This window comes from Diadema antillarum, unplaced genomic scaffold (assembly GCF_040938485.1).
Source record: "Diadema antillarum isolate AM-2024a unplaced genomic scaffold, OU_Dant_1.0 scf00000008, whole genome shotgun sequence".
Taxonomy (NCBI): domain Eukaryota; kingdom Metazoa; phylum Echinodermata; class Echinoidea; order Diadematoida; family Diadematidae; genus Diadema; species Diadema antillarum.
The window spans coordinates 2,015,001-2,033,147 of NW_027270897.1; the positions used below are offsets into that span (position 1 = coordinate 2,015,001).

The 18,147-nt window shown below is 39.6% G+C and overlaps 1 protein-coding gene across 1 annotated transcript in view; it reads right to left on the minus strand.

Annotated features, from left to right (window-relative positions):
- The window catches only part of LOC139718486 (galactosylceramide sulfotransferase-like), a 64,480-nt gene extending 50,162 nt beyond the window's left edge, over positions 1-14,318 (minus strand). Inside the window, exon 1 of the mRNA XM_071629963.1 lies at positions 13,807-14,318. Coding sequence (XP_071486064.1) covers positions 13,807-13,973 — 167 coding nt within the window. The 5' untranslated portion in view covers positions 13,974-14,318. The remainder of the gene's footprint in view (positions 1-13,806) is intronic.
- Between the last annotated feature and the right edge of the window lie 3,829 nt (positions 14,319-18,147).

Below are 18,147 nucleotides of genomic sequence, written 5' to 3' on the forward strand. Positions count from 1 at the left end.
TAGAATTGACAAACCTATGATGATCCCTATAAGGGCTGGTGTTTCTCAATGTGGAAAAGCACGTAAATCACCAACAAGAGAAAGGTGGAGCTCGAATCAGCAAAGAACATTGTACTCCATTAGCAAACGGAACTATTCGTCATAATTCTCAGGTCAACCTACTTTAAAGGCCCGTTTACACCGAGTACTGGCAAGGGGTCGGGTTTTTGCTGTGGTATACGCCAAAAGGAACCATGTCTGCTTCTGTTACAATATCACTTCCCCATTAATGATTTTGTTACAAAATTAATATTTTACTGATTTTGTTGCTCTTGATTTTGACATAAGAATAATATTTTGGGTGATTTTGTACCGAATTACTGATTCTTTTTCAACAGAAGCATGACATGGGTTCTTTTGGCGCACCATAGCAAAAACCCCGCTCCGTGAACCGTGCCGGATTTGGTGTAAGCGCAGCTTAACACCATATTTACGTTTGTTGATAGTTGTTATAAAATGGGTTCAAGAATGTAGCCAATTGGAAGCGCTGAAATGAGTCACGTGTGCGTGCATTATTTTCTTCAGGTAAGCACTAAGAAGAGTCTCTCTTCCACCTCCCTGGCCTGACGTACGTCACAATGTTTTACACTAGCAGTGCGCACTCAATCAGTTGTTACAAGTGCGTCACGCGCTACTATACGCGCTGTCAATCCTGTAAACAACTTCTAGTTCGGGCCGCGGGCTGCCACAACAGCCGGCGGCCTTTCTTGTGCATAACAGTACGTGGCGTACGTATACTCTTCACATACGTACGTACAGTACTTATAGTGTGCGGGATTTCCGAGTGCGACGTGCGTAAATGTTTGGGACGAACATCTTCGGACATCTTGACTTTTGAGCGAGTGCTACATGTAGCTGACTGGTATTGACCCACAAAGGTACGTGAATAATGCTGTTAGTTTTCGACCCATTTTATAAAACTAATGATGCACAGGATTATTTCGTGGCGTTAGTGAAGGTGCGGCTCACTCTCGAGTATTGACAACGGTTGCAAACATGCACTCGGCTGCGCCTCGTGCATGTCGCACCATTGTCAATACTCTCGAGCGCGCCGCACCTTCACTAACACACTCTATCCTGTGCATCATTAGTATATTATAAAATGGGTTCAAGAATGTAGCCAATAGGAAGCGCTGAAATGAGACACACCTCCTTCCTTTACTTCAGTACAACTGCACTGCCTGTAATCCTATGGTAGATTGCCGATCGTCTGTGCGCGCGGCGGCTCCTTCGATGAATTGCATGCATACGCGTACGCGCTGTCAATCCTGTAAACAACTTCTAGTTCGGGCTGCCGGCCGGCCGGCCTGTCTTCCCTTGTGCATAACATATGTGGCGTACGTACGTACTATACGTACACTTTGTACAGTACAGTAGACCAAGCGTTATGGGACCGGACGCGTACATGGAGTCACTTTGAAGAGCAAATCCAACGATTTAGCAGGTTAATTCTCACGCCGTTTTCAGAGTATGTTGTCTAGTAGGCCTATATGAGGGGTCTATATGAAGTCTTTAAGGTAAAGGGTGCATATTCTATGTAAAATAAGTAAGTTTTCATGCGGGTGTCCGGAAACCCAACCCCCGTTATACTTATACTGTATGTGCGGGACTTCCGCGAGTGCGACGTGCGTAAAAGTTTGGGACGAACATCTTCGGACGTCTTGACCCACAAAGGTACGTGAAAAACGCTGAAAAATGATGTTAGTTTTCGAATTTTCGACCCATTTTATAAAACAAATGATGCACAGGATTATTTCGTGGCGTCAGTGTACTACACTAACGCACTCTATCCTGTGCATCATTTGTATAATATAGCACTATTTAAATACCATAGCACTAGTACCGAATTTGATAAATACATAAACAACAGAGTCCGCGGTATGCGTTTGTGTATGTGTGTGTGGGCATTTGCGCGGGTGTGTATTTTGTGCGTTTATGTGTGTTTTTTCTCTTTTCATGTGTTTTGATATCGACGAAACATGCGCACATACGGATAATGGTGATCTTTAGCAATTTAACTGCATCGGCTGAACGGTGACAACACTGGCTAAATGGTGACAACATTCCTTTCCAATATCATAACACACTTGAAAGTACAATCATCGACTAAGGAAAGAGTGGGTAAAGAGTAGAAATAACTATGATATTTTGAAGATATTAACGCTGTAGATATCCTCTCTCTCTCTCCGAACAAACTTATCGAGATTCACTTCAAATCAATTTTGTTTTGTTTGTTTTTATCTCTAAATAAAAATAGACTTTTCCTCTTTTATATTGCACTGACAGCAGTTATAATATTTTGTTTGCTCAGTATGAAGGAAAAAGTGATGCCATCGTACCGACAACAGGCTTTGGGTTTTCGGAATGGGACTAAGTAGCCTCCATAATTCTAAAGTAATGAGTCACTGAAATACGAAATTTTCTCGTTATGAAGCAAATTAATGGTACGAGCCGTTATGCATATACCATCACAAAGTAGCATGGGCAATCCAGAAAAAAGGAGGAATTCAGCAAGCTAATAATGGCTAAACGCATCGATGGCTCATGATTATTCCGCGTTATTACCATTAGTAGCCATATTCACAGTGGATATTTTAAAATTACTAATTTCTATAAAGGCGACTGCAAGACGCCACTCACTAGCAACCCCAATTTCCCGAAGATAGGATAATTCTGTGGCAGTTTTATTTCGTTCCTCTTTCAAGTATCAATACAGGAAGAAAGTTGCATGGGGTTTTGTAAGCCTGTAAGGGTTTATTGTGAGGCTATTTCTATGATTGATTTATTTCCGTTCAGGTTCGGCTTGTATATAACCACGAAATTGAATTTGAAACTACTGGTATAAGCATATTATGCCAGAGAATACTTCGGTAAACAGACATATGATACCACAGACAGTGTTTGTTTGTCGGGAGAAAGCAGAATGCACTATCACCGCAGGGTTGGATATGCAACTTCGGGAAGGCGTTGTAAGTCCCTCAGCGCTGCGTCGTGACCGCAACCTCCTCCAAATGCCAAAATCATTTCATATACCTTTGATTCGGACTGATGTCCATCCCCCGCAGTAATTACCTCTATGATATCACTTATTATGTGTCGGTATGGGATGTTATACTGTAGTATGTCATGTCAGAGTATATTATTCTACACAATGTTGTAATATAGTTATACTATATGATGTGCACGTCACTCTGCTGAGTTTAACCTGAGTTTAACGTGTGTTTATGTATGCTGAAACAGATTGCGAGGCTCAAGGAAACCGTGCTTTTCCGCTGATGAAAGCCATCTCGGACAGAATTGAGGGTGATCTATTCCGTATTCAGAAAAAAAGGTTGATTAATTCTTTACCATTTTTATATCATACATGCGTTCCATGCTTCGCACTTATTCCACCATATCTGGAAGGGAACTTGGATTTTTTTTTTTAAATTCTAAAATCTATCTATCTATTATCATCATCTTTTTTTCTTTTTTTTTCTCGCTTGCTTGCTTGCCGAACGAATGCTGACCCGGTCAGACGTGGCGTACAGGACGTCCCGAGCAAAAACAAAACAACAGAAACACGGCTTTTTACAAAGTAATGTCACTCAGCTCAAAGCAGCTGAAAAAAAAAGTTATAATGCTTATATGTATCTTTTCCATTAGAGGTCGCAGTTTTGATTTTTGCAAACCGCAGAAAGATGTTGCAGGCCTTTATAAAGAATTTCTCACGAGAGAATTTCCCGTATATAATAATGGATATGCTTATTTCTCGAGCGCAAATTGGCAAAAGCGTCATCTGTTGATATACCCCATCCTTGCAATTCCGACGCTGAAGTGCAAAGCATGGAATTTTGTAGAACTTGGAAAGATTGTTCACAGGAATCCCGACACAAGCATTTGTATGTCACATGCGCATGTTATAGACTGGGAACTATTTTTTTTAAACCTATATTTCGAGGGTGCTGAAGCAGATTCTGTATGACAAAACTTTTTTTTTTTGTACAAGTGTTAAGTGTTATACTTCAATAATTTTTTTTTGTGTATTATTTGTGTCTCCATAATAAACTATGAACGTACGTTAAGGCGTGTATTATCATACAATTGTTATACTAATGTAATACTATTGCTTTTATTTGTATTCACTTTATGCCAATCTACCTTCTTGTACAAATCGTCAGTGCTACTTTGCAATGATGTCGTAGTATTTAGATAGAATGAAAATCAAATGAATTACTTAACGTTGCTCAAGGGCATTTTAGCAAACATTATCCAAACCTACAAAGATGCAAGAGTTGCATCATATATACATTGGGATTCAGTAACCTCGAAATATAAACCATTTAAACAGATACAACACAATAAAGAGAGAGAGAGAGAGAAAAAAAAAACCACTCGGGCAGACACTAAACTAGGTTATATCCTAAATCTGACTTCGGCACCCAGACTGTAAATATAATGGACCAACTTTTCCAGTGCCCTCCAAATCCAGTGTCTGCTCCGAACAAGCGTTAATTGGACTATACCTGATCGTGCTGATTCTCCACAAAGTGAACTTGTCATGCGAGAAGCACAGAATGCATGCATGTGTCTGGTATGTTGTGTGCTCGTTTTACTGTTCCTAGAATATCATTGTCAGATGCAAGCAACTATTTCCCTATGCTTCTAAATGAACGTCAAATTTTATCTGTAACAGCAACATCATAACTTGAATTAGTACATTGTATAATCATTGGTGTTTTCATTAATCACAACAATAAATACTACGTGAACATCATCATCTACAAATTTAACAAACATCAGTTTGTTTACAATCTAATACATGTACATAATTGTGTGAGAGCAGTTATTGCGTGAAGTATAATATTGATAGGCATCTTTTTATGTACTTTATTTTGTTCATATTTGTTGTGCATAGTTTTGATGCTGTGTTGTAGCAAGCGTCATCCGAGACGAGGAGTTTTCAGGCACGTTCATGCTTATTAATGCGGCCGCATCTCATTATCGGTCGGGTACAGGCACATGCATGTACCGGGGCGGGAATATCGGAAAAAGGGTGCCGAAACAGTAAACGCGAAACCCACCTTCGCGCCCTTGGGCCATTGCGGAGGGTGACTTCACATCTGAGTGCGATGAGAGAAACATGTACTAGTAGTCCACTGCTGTGGTGCGCCTGCCTCGTTTTTTTTTTTCTTGTGCATGGCGTGCAATAGGGGGGACGTAATCTACTTATTACCCTGCCAGACGTGCGCATGTATACGGCTTGCTCACGGGCGCTCGGTCGCAATATCGCCGCGTATTCACTACGACACGACGATGAATCTTCTCAAGCCAACCTTCTCTTTCCTCCCATAAACCCCCCTCCCATCTCCCCTCTCTTCCTCTTTTCTGAACAGGGAGTGTTGTTCTATAGTGGGTGTAATAAGACATTTTCGTGTACTGTATATTGACAATATCGAGAAATTGACAAAGTTGTGTGACACGACTGAAGGAGAAAGTCTGACTATGTAAATATTAACGGCAATCGCTGTTTCTCAACAGCCAGGGATATTATGTCCCCTGTATGTTGTCAAAAGCTCTCTTTTTTTTTCTTTTTTTTTTGGGGGGGGGGGGGGGGGTCCTAGTAACTAATGTGCTCATCTATGTGTATGATTTCGATTACTTTTCACACGTCACATAATGTTTGTGCATAGCTAACATACTTACATAACACTAATTTCACATCGACGCGGTACGTAGCCCAAGCGCTCTACAGCGCCATTCGTATGTACGCCTTCACACAAGAAAGTCGAGTAGAAAACAACAACAACAACAAAGACAAAAACATACACTTCCGATACACAATATTGTAAATATCATGAGTGATATGTATGAGTGATTGCACTTTTCACTTATTCAAGTCCGGGATATCTGATATCATTTTGACTGACAAAACCACTGCAATGAATCATCTGCACGAGCAATCGCGATATTATGGTACGGATCTCAGTTGGTGTGGGACCCTTTTGCCGGTACCTGCCGTATCTATACTTCTATGAACTGTGACGTAGGCATTGCAGCATGATGTTTCCAATATGATAATTTATATACGCATGAGGTAAGCGAAGAGGTGACTCAAAAGTAGAGGAGAGATCACGCAGTTTTCAGAGTACTTTCATTTTTGCACATGAGATTATTAATCGAAGAGACACGCAGATAGTAATGCCCCATAAACTCATTGACGGGGGTTACAGTCTAGCGGTTACATCAGATAGATAGAGAGAGAGAGAGAGAGAGAGAAGGGGGGGGGGGAGAAACCTGAAAAAGCAAAGTCTCTAAAATGCTGACGGCGAAAAACTTAAAGATCAACTGCTAAAAATAGGTGATGACGGATGAAGTGATACATTGCGTAAAATATCACCACTGTTCAGTTCGTTGTACATGTACCCGTGTTCCGCTGAAATCAGGTCTGTTCGCGAGGCACAGTGTATAGCCTCGCATTCAAGCTAGGAACGATCCGAATAGGCACTAGCTCTCGAAAAGAATCAACGTCGCACTCCCTAAGCGCAGTGCAAGCTGTGCACATTTTTTAAAGCCCGGTGTGCCTTCTCTGCATGCATAGTGATACGTGCAACCGGCCAAGCGGCATCTGGAAATCAGGGGTAAATCAATCGAAGATCGAATTCCATCAGCCCCTTCGCCACCGGGTGCTGTCCGACAGACTCGGCAGGCCCACTGCTTGCAAATCGTGCACTGACCTACTTTACATCGTCGGGGACTTTACGACGATAAATTAAATCACCCTCATACTATCCAGCGCGTACCGCTCTTTGCATGTGTACCGATTGCTGAGAGGAATCAACCCTGACTGCTCCTGTTTCTTTGTCGAATGCTGCACGAATGTAGGATCGACGTGCTTAATCTAACAATATTATAGTGTCGATCCAACCGTCAAGTGACGTTCCCCGACACAATAAATAGGCCTACATCAGAACGAAGAATTACTGAAGGAAGTGGGCAGGAAGAATATTTATGTAGAACTATAAAAGGCTGTTTGTGATTGCATTCTTATCGCTCAGATTAGCAAGGTAAAGAAAAAAAGAAAGAAAGAAAGAGATATATCAAAATGCATGAAGAGGGCAGTATGATACACAAGGTAGCGTAACGGTTGCGTGAAGCACCTTACTACAGTTATGTTCATAATTCATGATTTGAATGAGTGGCGTGTTCCATTGCACTTTTTATTTTTCAACGAAGCAGTGTTATCATCAATCCCTTAGAATTCCTTATCTGGCGTCAAACTGTACTTCCTATAGCGAAATAACCCATACATGCTTTCGTTTTGAGCATAAAATTTATATTGGTTATACAACACATATTTCCATCTCGACAGTGACGACAGGTACATCATAATGATATGTGCATAAATTTAAATGAGGGATATCGCTAGATATTACATTATCTGAAATCAACGAATGTATATTTTTCGGTGTATAAACTGTAACTTTCTTCAGAAAAAAACAAGTTTTGCACCAATTAATCTTGAGCCATTGCACAAATCCTGGGTAAGAAATGATCTGATGTATAATAATAGTATCATTGTCTTCAATAAGATCGACATTCCTCTCGTCATGATCTCAGAGAGCTCCCCCCTTCCACCTCACTCCGGCAAGAAGAATGTCTGTGAAAGAGGAAGAGGTGTAAAATACGTGGTTCCTGCAAAATGAACATCCGTGAGCATGCACAGGCACATGCTGATAAATAGAATTCGACCGTTACAAAGCTTTGCAAAAAAAAACTGGTTAGAACTGATGCTTGGACATTGTTAGTGTCAAGTTTCAAGTTTTCGACGTGTAATGTCGTAAACACAATTTATTAATGACAAAAGTCATATAATATGCATGCAGACATTACCCCCTCCCAAAAAAAGCAAGCGAACAAAAAACAAACAAACAAACAAACAAACAAACAAACAAACCAAACTGAATGCATATACATCCCATCAATCATTTCCATATGGTGAAAAAAATACGTAGGGAAGGGAGACTGTTATACAAAGGAGTAGATTTGGTGATTTGTGCAGCCTTAGGCCTTGAACGAGCAGCTATTTCTTATCAAAGACTGTAAAAATTAAAGTTTATGACAACCTAAGGGCAAGGCGTGAAAGGGGGGGGGGGGGGGGGGCTAAGACAAACGTAGAGCCTGATGGGAAATGAGGAGCGAGATGGAGTGAAGAAGGAAAGGGAAATTAAGGGTAAATATACGAGGCAGAAATGAAAGTAGCGGTTGATTATGTATACGGAGATCTCGAGTACGAAATTTGTTGATTGCTCACGTACTTATGACATGAGATACATTTGTATTTCACCCAGGATATTCTTCTAAACCCTAACATGCTTACACGTACCCTTGAACCATATCCTATACTTAACTCTATTCATCTCAGTGGTGGAATTCACGATAATCCTACAGGGTACCAATCATACCAGCTTTTCCTCTATATATTGCTTTTATGACAGAGTCTTTTTTTTTCATTCATTTCATTATTTGTCAGTTGTTAGTTCGTCTCACAGTAATATAGGTCTCCCAAGAAAATTCTTACGGCTGAAGATGTCACCGCCTATAAACGCAAGGATAGAATAATAACATTCATAACACGAAGTCATCGGAAGCCTTCTTTTTCTCTGGGTCTGCAGCACGTAGGGTCCTATATAAGCGGGCTAATCGACTACTTAGTGCTAATTTCAGTCATTAAGCTATGGTAATGACTTTGGCCTATACTAAATTTCTCTTAGAAATGAGAACGGATCGTGCACAAAATACCGTAGCAAGCCAAAGACTTTTGGAGCGATGTTGTCTAAAAAAGGGAACGAACGAGCTGCAATTAACATAGAATTATGCTTCATCCCTCTGTGTAACAACACTTCCATGACAGTCATTAACCTCAATTTTTCCGAATGGCAAACTTTTTCTTTTATTTTGCGCTGAAAACAACCACTTACACCGTTCAAAATGACGTGTACACAGAAATCATCTCTGTTTTTTACTTTCTAATGTCTTACTCAAATAAATGTTTACTCAAACTCCGTATACTGCATGCGAAGACGTTGTAAGGGAGCTTTTCACGGAAGAACCGATGCATCTTCATTGGCATCATTATTATAGCAGTACTGTAAGTTGCACATCTTTTCGCGGCTTCTGATTTTTTTTTCCAACACGGCCACGTGCCTGTAAGCACTCTGACACGGTAGTCTTCGTTGATTATTAATGATCAAAATCCGCACCCCTATAGTCCGCACCCCGGTGGACCCAAAGGACTAGCTCCACAGTATAAGAAGCAATTCAGAAATACATTATACAACAAAGATTGTTCTAAATTATTAATCCTCCTGCTTGGCCTCCTCCCCTAGCTCTCCATCTCTTTTTCCCTTCCCATCTCAACTTGTCTCGTCTACTTCCTTATTTTCTTCTTTCTTTCTCTCCATTCTCATTCTCATAAGGGGAGCTGCAGTTTTTAAGTTGAACCATTTTTGTAGGCTACACGCTTTTTCACACGTCCATTTACAGCTTTGTGGCCTACGTAGTACAAACTGGCCTTTATTAAGATCCCATCACTTCCGTTCTAATTTCTGTTTCGTATTACGCTGTACTAGTACACAATTAGCTGCTAAAATTACGTTTCTCACTACCTTTCACTTTACGACAAAAACAAAATGCCACTGTATTGTTATAATCATTGTAGTTCAGTATACAATATGTTTGTTTCTTTTTCTAGCCAACCAATCAAATCACCCATAAAAACAAACAAAAACAAACTCTTAAAGTTAATATTTCAGAAATAGTATCAAGCTTTATGCAAAACTATCTCTTTAGTCTCTACGAATGTTCGAGGGTCTTGGACACGTCACGAATCAAACATAAAAATGATAAATTTGTGAAGCGCACAACATAATAATGTATATATTTTGAGCTAGAAGAGCCCCTATAACATGTACAATGTGCTAAACAATTATGAACAGCTATCTTGAAAAAAAAAAGTTTCAGTCTTGATGTACAGAATGCTGTTCATTACGTTCTGTTTCTTAAGACGTACCAGCGATTGTTGAACCTCCTCAAGCAAGCGTATGTACGCAGACGATGCCAACCCATGCATGCATAACTACATGAATGCACACCTTCGTAAAAGTCGTGTAATGACTACTTTCTATCATATTGGATGTAACTATAGTAAAAACATCGATAGTAGACTTACGGCGAAATGCTACGGGACACTTTCCCCACTTTACCCACTAAGAAAATCATAACAGGCACTCATTTTGCTCCTAATGACAACCATCTTCTCAACTCTCAGGTTCGTGGGTCCTCCCCATCCCTCAACCTGTGAAATGTTGGAATACCGTTATAGGTTGATAGGTACAGGACCGTCCTGGTTATAGAAAGTCCATTTTTGAATGAAAAATGACACAAACATATATTAAAAGATGTAAAACCTCCATATAACACCTCCACACATTGAAATGAAACGTTTTTCTCGTTTAATGTAAAACAGCTTTTACTCTCATGTTGAAGTGTGATTGTAGGGATAGCTCTTTCAGAAGGTAGAATTCACCTTTAAACATGTTAAAGGGCTGAATTCCCTGTCCAAAGAGGTAAATCCACACAAAAAGGAGCGAAAAAAGTAAAAGAAACAAACCACTCAGTTACTTCACTCGGAAAGAAGTGGTTTCTACGCTCCCATATGAGTGAGTTGATACGTGAGACTGTCTGTAATGTGATAGGGTATTGAAGTCAACATAATACTACGTTTGGCCTTCTTATAGACATCACAGCATTTGGAGTACGCTTTATACGTCAAATCAATCTAAAAACATTCTGTCGTATTAATTGTGTAAATGTACCACATGTCTTGGTAGCTTTTATCAATAATGTTGATGATTATCATTCACTTCGTCTGCGTCATAAATCACGTGTATACATTCTGTTCAAGGAATTTCCGCATTCAATTTCAGTCACACTCCAATTTAAACAACTCTCCAAGCTATTGTAAAGGGATATTACAGCACGTATAATACGATAAAAAGTATCTATATTCTTGTCCGTGTTTGATTCACTCTAACCCAAAAAACAAACAACCGAACAAATAAAACAAAAGCGAAAGTACACCCCCAAAACAACAACAGCAATAAACGAAAAAAAAAAATCAGAGCCATTTATTTTTGCTATAGATTATATTTCATGAAACTGCAACTCTTGCAGGAAACGGAAAATGACGTGCTGGAACATAAATTCAAGCAATTCTCACGCTCATCATAGTCAAAGTTACGTACACTTGTGTAATAATTTGATGTGCAACAAGATAAAACAAAAAGACAGAAAGATTTAATGAGGATTTGAAACAGAGGGAGAATTCTGAGCGGATATCACTTCATATCATTTGCACATATTTGTATTCAATAATACCCCTTTTTTCGGGGGGGGGGGGGAGAGAAGTAAATACGCATTATGTGTTTTACAACCTATTGTATTGTGTCTATAGTGTTATATGGGTAGTAGATGTTGTTTTAATAAACTATTGTCATGCATTTTTTTTTAAATGACAATGTATGAAAAAACTGATATGAAAAAGAGCGTAATAATTTTCTTACTCACTCTAAAAAAAGTCGAGTGAAAAATATTCACTCTTAAAGGAGTGAATACAAAAAAAGAGTGAATTTAGAGTGAAACTGGGAGTGAATTTTGTTTGAAAATGATCATTTTCACTCGTTTTGGAGTGACCTCAGGGATCACTCCTAAGTCTTCGAGTGATCCCTGAGGTCACTCCAAAATTAGCGAAAATTAACATTTTTACTCAAAATTCACTCCAATTTCACTCTAAATTCAATCTTTTTGTGTTCACTCCTTTAAGAGTGAATATTTTCACTCGATTTTTTTTTTAGAGAGTTATAGCTCTCTAATTTGTGTCCGAAAACTACGAATCTTTTACTGTCTTGATTTTAGAGAAAAAATAAATCAAATACCCATGTCTCGCTGGAGGAAAGAGCAGCCGATTGTAAAGACCATTTTGCCTTTTAAGCGCTTCGAACAATTTTGAAATGGTGAGAAAGTCACACCGTTATAAATTGAGCGAATTTCGTTGGAGTAAAAGTGCTCAATTGCTTCGCGCGTTATACTGCTCTTACTGGTTAGATTTCCAGAAGAGAGAGAGAGAGAGAGAGAGAGAGAGAGAAAAGGGGGGGAACAATATTTGAAATTGAGCCAAAGATGGGCCAAGGAAAGGGTCTCACTAAACAGCTGCTAAAGTAAATCCGTAAATTGTTTTCCAAAGTGATAACATTACTAGCAAAGCAAACAGGGCTGCAGTTTATTTTGATACCACTGAGAATGGTTCAGGTGGGTACCCTTCAAGTGTAATGGCATTTCATGCTTAAGTCGACTTTGATGAAATAATAATCAAAATATTGCGTAAAAATCGAGCAAACAGAATGGTAGCAATGCATTCGGCTCGATGCCGATACCGTTTTCTATTGTCGACCCATGTAAAAGGAAGGACACATCTATTTAACTGAGGTTGGTGTGCAGGCCTATGGGAAAGTTCTGAGTCGATGGCAGTTTCCTCGTCCAAGTGTCAATTACTGTGGTTACGACTTTGACACTTTATTACCGTTACGTGAAAACAGGAAGAACGTTAAGGACAAGTTCACCTTCAGAGACATGTGGATTGAGTGAATGCAGCAATACTTATAGAACACATCAGCAATAGTTTGAGAAAAATCGGATAATCCGTTTAGAAGTTATGAATTTTTGAAGTTTCTGCTTAGTCACTGCTGGATGAGAAGACTTCCACAGCTTGTGATGTCACATGTGTACAACGATGTAAAGAAAGTATAAGGAAAATTCAAGATATTTTCACTTTTCTCGCATGATAAAAGAACACTTCAATTCCCTCTTTCAGAAGGCAAGGGGAATAATATTACCCTTAACATACGTCAGTGACAAGTCGTGGAAATGTGCACCTTTTGCAAAAAGTAAAATTTTGTAAAATTCTCTTTATATTTCCGTTATATCGTTGTACGCATGTGACATCATGCACTCAAGTAGTCTTCTCATCAAGCAGTGACTGTGCATGATACCTTAAAAATTCATAACTTTTCAACGATTGTCCAATTTCCCCCAAACTTTCACAGATGTGCTCTCCAAATATTGCTGCATTCACTCAATCCACATGTATATGAAGGTGGACTTGTCCTTTAAAGTCTTTTCTTTTAGTTCATGATCAGTTTTGATTATGACTTTAAAAAATTCTGTTTGAATTTACTATTTCTTTAAGACAACGTAAACAAGGAGTGTGTTTTTTTAATGGATGCAATGCCTGTAAGGCAATAACCTTAGCAATATACATACAACTCTGCTCTCAAATTGTTGTAATATGTAGGTGTTTATGAGAAGTGCATCTAGGGCTGCCCGCTGATTTGAAGAAACGTTAAAAATCGGAGTGCCTTTCTGTAGGCTTTTAACACAATGCCTTTTTACTACTTTTTTTTTTCTTTCTTGCAAAGCAGAGGTATAGTGAGCACAGTCTATCTATCATTATAGGAAGACATCAAACTGTTGCGGGCACTTAGCATTTCCCTGTCGACTTGGCTGCAAGGTATAAATCTGCATTAGATAATCACGGCATGGCAAGATCTTGAGTATGGCATATCGGTTGTAATTTGACACGACACTTAGAAGGCACAGCATAAGAGGACCCAAGCATTTACAGCATATATGATACATAAATGACTATTGTGTTATGAGTGGATCACCAACCTTGTGTCTGAGGCCTGACACAGCATCGTGGTCGGAGATGCCACTAGCTGCCACGAATGTCGTCCCCCGCCAGTCGACGACGTCCACACGACCAGGACAGTCAACAGAGTCGCCAGGGACCAGAAAAACATCGCACGGGGCTTCGTGGATTTGGACGGTTCCGACATGGTGCAGCATTCGACGTCCTACACGGCCCCCGGCGGTGTCGCGATTCGGCGATGGGTCGACCCTACACACCTGACACACAAACGGGTGGTGCGCTCGCTACAACGCCATGTCCTCGATGCGTTCGACAATGAAGCCGCTCTGTACACGACTTGGAAGTAGAATATTGCCTGATTGTCAAGACACTTGCGTTGGCAATGATATGGCCAACGCTGATGCGTAACACAGCTGGCGTAACGTCCGCCCTCCTCTCCTAGTGCGCTTACAGTGAGATGGAGAATCTTGCGTGCTTTCGTCTATGCTTCCCCAGAATGACGCACTCTCGTGAGCAATCGAGACCCCTGTCAGGGAATCTGAGAAGGAAGACAGGAAGAAGAGAGGGAGAGACAAAAATGAGAGATAGGAAGAGAGGGGAGAGTGAGAGAGAGTGAGAGAGAAGGGGGAGGGGTGCAAAGCGGTAAAACAATGGCGGTTAGAGACAAGCGGGAGTGGAGAGGGACTGTACGGCTCGAAATAGGCATTGCAGGTAAAGCTCCCTGACGCACATTTTCTTACTTCGGAAGTGAAGCAATCAGGGGGTGCAGATTGGATGTAGGGCCTACATCGTATGCGCACTACGTGTTTGTGTGTGTTTGTGTGTCAATGTCTGTGTGCGTTTGTTCTCATCCTACTTCGAATGTCGGGCGTTGAGATGTCACAACACTATCTTATCCGCACTTTACACTGAAAATGACAGTGAAATGACGAAGGACATGGCTGTACTCCCTCATTGTCTCAAGGCACATTCTCATCTTATGCATTTGGTTAGTGATAGTGCGCACGCACAAACGTACCTACATGCTATAGCAACGCACTGCAAAGTATTAATATTCGAACAAAGTGCTCATAACTCAATCTGATCGAATTCACAAATTTGGAAAAGAAACCTTTTTCTCATCAAGCATAGAATTATGAAAGCAAATGATAATAATAATGATAACGCTAATAATAATGATGATAATAATCAACCGACCTTCTTATCAAAACCTCTGGTTCATTAACCAATCTAAAAAACAAAACAAAACTGTTAGCCAGAACGAGTGGAATTTCTGTTATTAATGTACATACAATGAAGTTAAATGATGATAAAAGGAAATTATCATAGTGTTTTATATACAACAAAACAAAGAAGAATAAAAATACTCAACATAATAAATACAAGCATACTTGTTCACTTCAAAATCATGGAAAGTGTCCCTATATAGACAAAATGAATTCTCTGCCAGAGTATGCAGATGATAATTCATGATATGAATATTAATCAATGTATGTATAATAACAACAAAAGATATGTATATTTTTATGTATTACTCTTTAAATGGCTTGAAACCAACAAAGCAAACACACAACTGATTCCGATCTTTGAATTGTATGTTGGTAAGGATACTTCTTCTCTCTAACTACTGCTCATTGCCTCATTCCCGCGTCAAGTTTCCTAGGAATTATTTTGAAATATTAATATTGTGGATCCTTACAAAAATCAAATGATTAACCTGAAGCTATCACTTAACCAATCACATTACCCAAAGGCCCAGAATTATTTTCCATCGGAAAAAGATACTTTTTGGATAACTGCATTTCTTTTCTTGATAAAGTGAAGCTACATCTTTACAAAGCATGAGATGTTTAAAGCTGTCTTGATCAAGTTGAATAAAGAATAAAAAGAAATCAGCGGAGCATAAAACTGCAATTTCTGTCAGTGACAGGCTAATTATCAAAACGCATCTGAGCTGGAATGTGATTTTCCTGCTAGTTTGCAGATATACAGTATATATATATATATATATATATATATATATATATATATATATAATAAATGTTGCGAATTCACGTATTGGCTCCAATGTAACGAAGAATAAACCGGTAATGCAATATTTCGCCAATAGAGTTTAGTGAGCAACTCAAAATTTTCGGTGGCTTCCACCCACTTTCTCCAGGAGTCTCGACGCGGAATGTCAATGTCAATGTCAATTTATGTTTTGACATTGACATTCCGCGTCGAGACTCCTGAAGAAGGTGGATGGAAGCCACCGAAAATTTGAGTTGCTCAATAAACTGTCTATTGGCGAAATATTGCATTACCGGTTTATTCTTCGTTATGCATACATACATATATATATATATATATATATATATATATATATATATATATATATATATATATACATACATATATATATCATATTTGTTGATACGGTGACTTACTTCGGCAAAAGCAGGGGCGTCACCAGCTTTTTTTTCAAGGGGGTGCGTTTTGACACTAAATGTAACGAGATTTTTTTGAACAGACATTTGGAATATAGGAAGCTCTCAATCCCTAGACTTTTACTATTTTTTGAGGGAAAGGGCACCGGTGTAACTAGGATTTCCGAGGCATCTTGGGGGGGGGGGGGGGGGGGTGTTAGTATGCGAGGGAGCGAGCAAGGGGGGGGGGGGGGGGGGAAGGTGTGGAAGTGCCTGTTCTCCCACCCCCTCCTCCCACGGTGAGAACTTTTTGCATTTTGATGTTGTAAATGGTGCAATTTGATGCAGGCTTTTTGCGTGTTTATATCGACTTGAAACAGTCCCACTTTAGCAGTACATTTTGATGGAAATTGTTGTTGAACAATGTGCATATAAACTATATCATTTCAATAAACTTCTTGTATTGATTCTCACACTGATGTCATGAACGCGACCGAGCCCGAGCAAGCGGAACGAGCGAGGGGGGAGGGTGTGGGAGGGGGCCAACCCCCTCCCACGGTTAGAACTGAAATTGCATTTTGATGTTGTAAATCGTGCAATTTGATGCATGTTTTGCTTGTTTTATCGACTTGAAACAGTCCCACTTGTTTAAGGTATAGCAGTGTATTTTGATATAGATTATTATTGAACAATCTGCCTATGAAATAGTATCATCCAAATAAACTTCCTGTTTTAATATTTCTACACTGAATATCATGAACGCGGCCAAGCAAGAGCGAGAGGAGTGAGCGAGGGGCAGGATGTTGGAGGGAGTATCCTCTCCCACGGTGAGCACTTTTTGAATTTTTAAGTTGTAAATAGTGCAATTTGATGCAAGTTTTTTTGCGTGTTTTATCGACTTCAAACAATCCCACTTGTTCAAGATATCAATACATTTTGAAGGAAATTGTTATTGAACAATTTGCCTATAAATGGTATGATTTAAATAAACTTCTAGTAATAATTCTTACACTGATGTCATGAACGCGACCGAGCCCGAGCAAGTGGAACGAGCAAGGGGGGAGGTTGTGGCAGGGGGTTGTCCCCCCTATAAATGGACTATGGAATGACGGCGTGAAACGACAAATTACTGGCAGCAATATCAGGAGAGTGGCATAACGACTAAACATGCGAGCGAGCGGAGCGAGCGAGCTTGAAAATGTTGACATTTTACAGTCCCAAAACTGCTGTTTGTATAGCTATGTTTTTTTTTTTTCCCTTTGGAAATTAAGGGGGGGGGGGAGAGCATCCCCTAATTGTGCGTGTTTGTTTGTGTATGTGTATTATACATGGAAAAGTTAGGAACTAGCCCAGGGTCCCGTTGCATAAAACTTTTTTAGCAACCTTAAAAAATTTAGGTTGGGATTTGCCCAACCAGAATTTTTTAAGGTTGCTAACTTAAGAATGTAAAATCCGTTGCATAAAAACTCTGGTTGGGAGCTTCCAACCGTAATTTTGTGATTTCAACCGGAAAAAAATCCGGTTGGAGTTTTTATGCAACGGGCCCCAGGTCAAGACTTTTCATTGGCAATGCAAGACATTTTTATGTAGACTAGTATGTAAAGCAACACTGCAAAATCAATGATCTAGCTTTGATAGAACGAAGCGTAAGGTACAAAGGTGTATACATTCTACATCACATTGCGCAACATTGTAGCGACTCTTTTTGTCGTTCGGATGTTCTGAGTACACTGCGCACATCCTGCTTATATGTAGAATGCCAACCAGGAATCACGCTGAATCACAATCTTTTTGTCGGCTCCGGGCTTTTTGAACAATGTTTCACACTTTATACCTATTTAATTATGGTTAAAAGAAATCATAGAAAAATATCTTATTTCTTGATCACCCTTTCATTCAAAAGCAGTTTACTAACCCGTGAATCACTATTTTGGTAAGTTTTTTTTTTTTTTA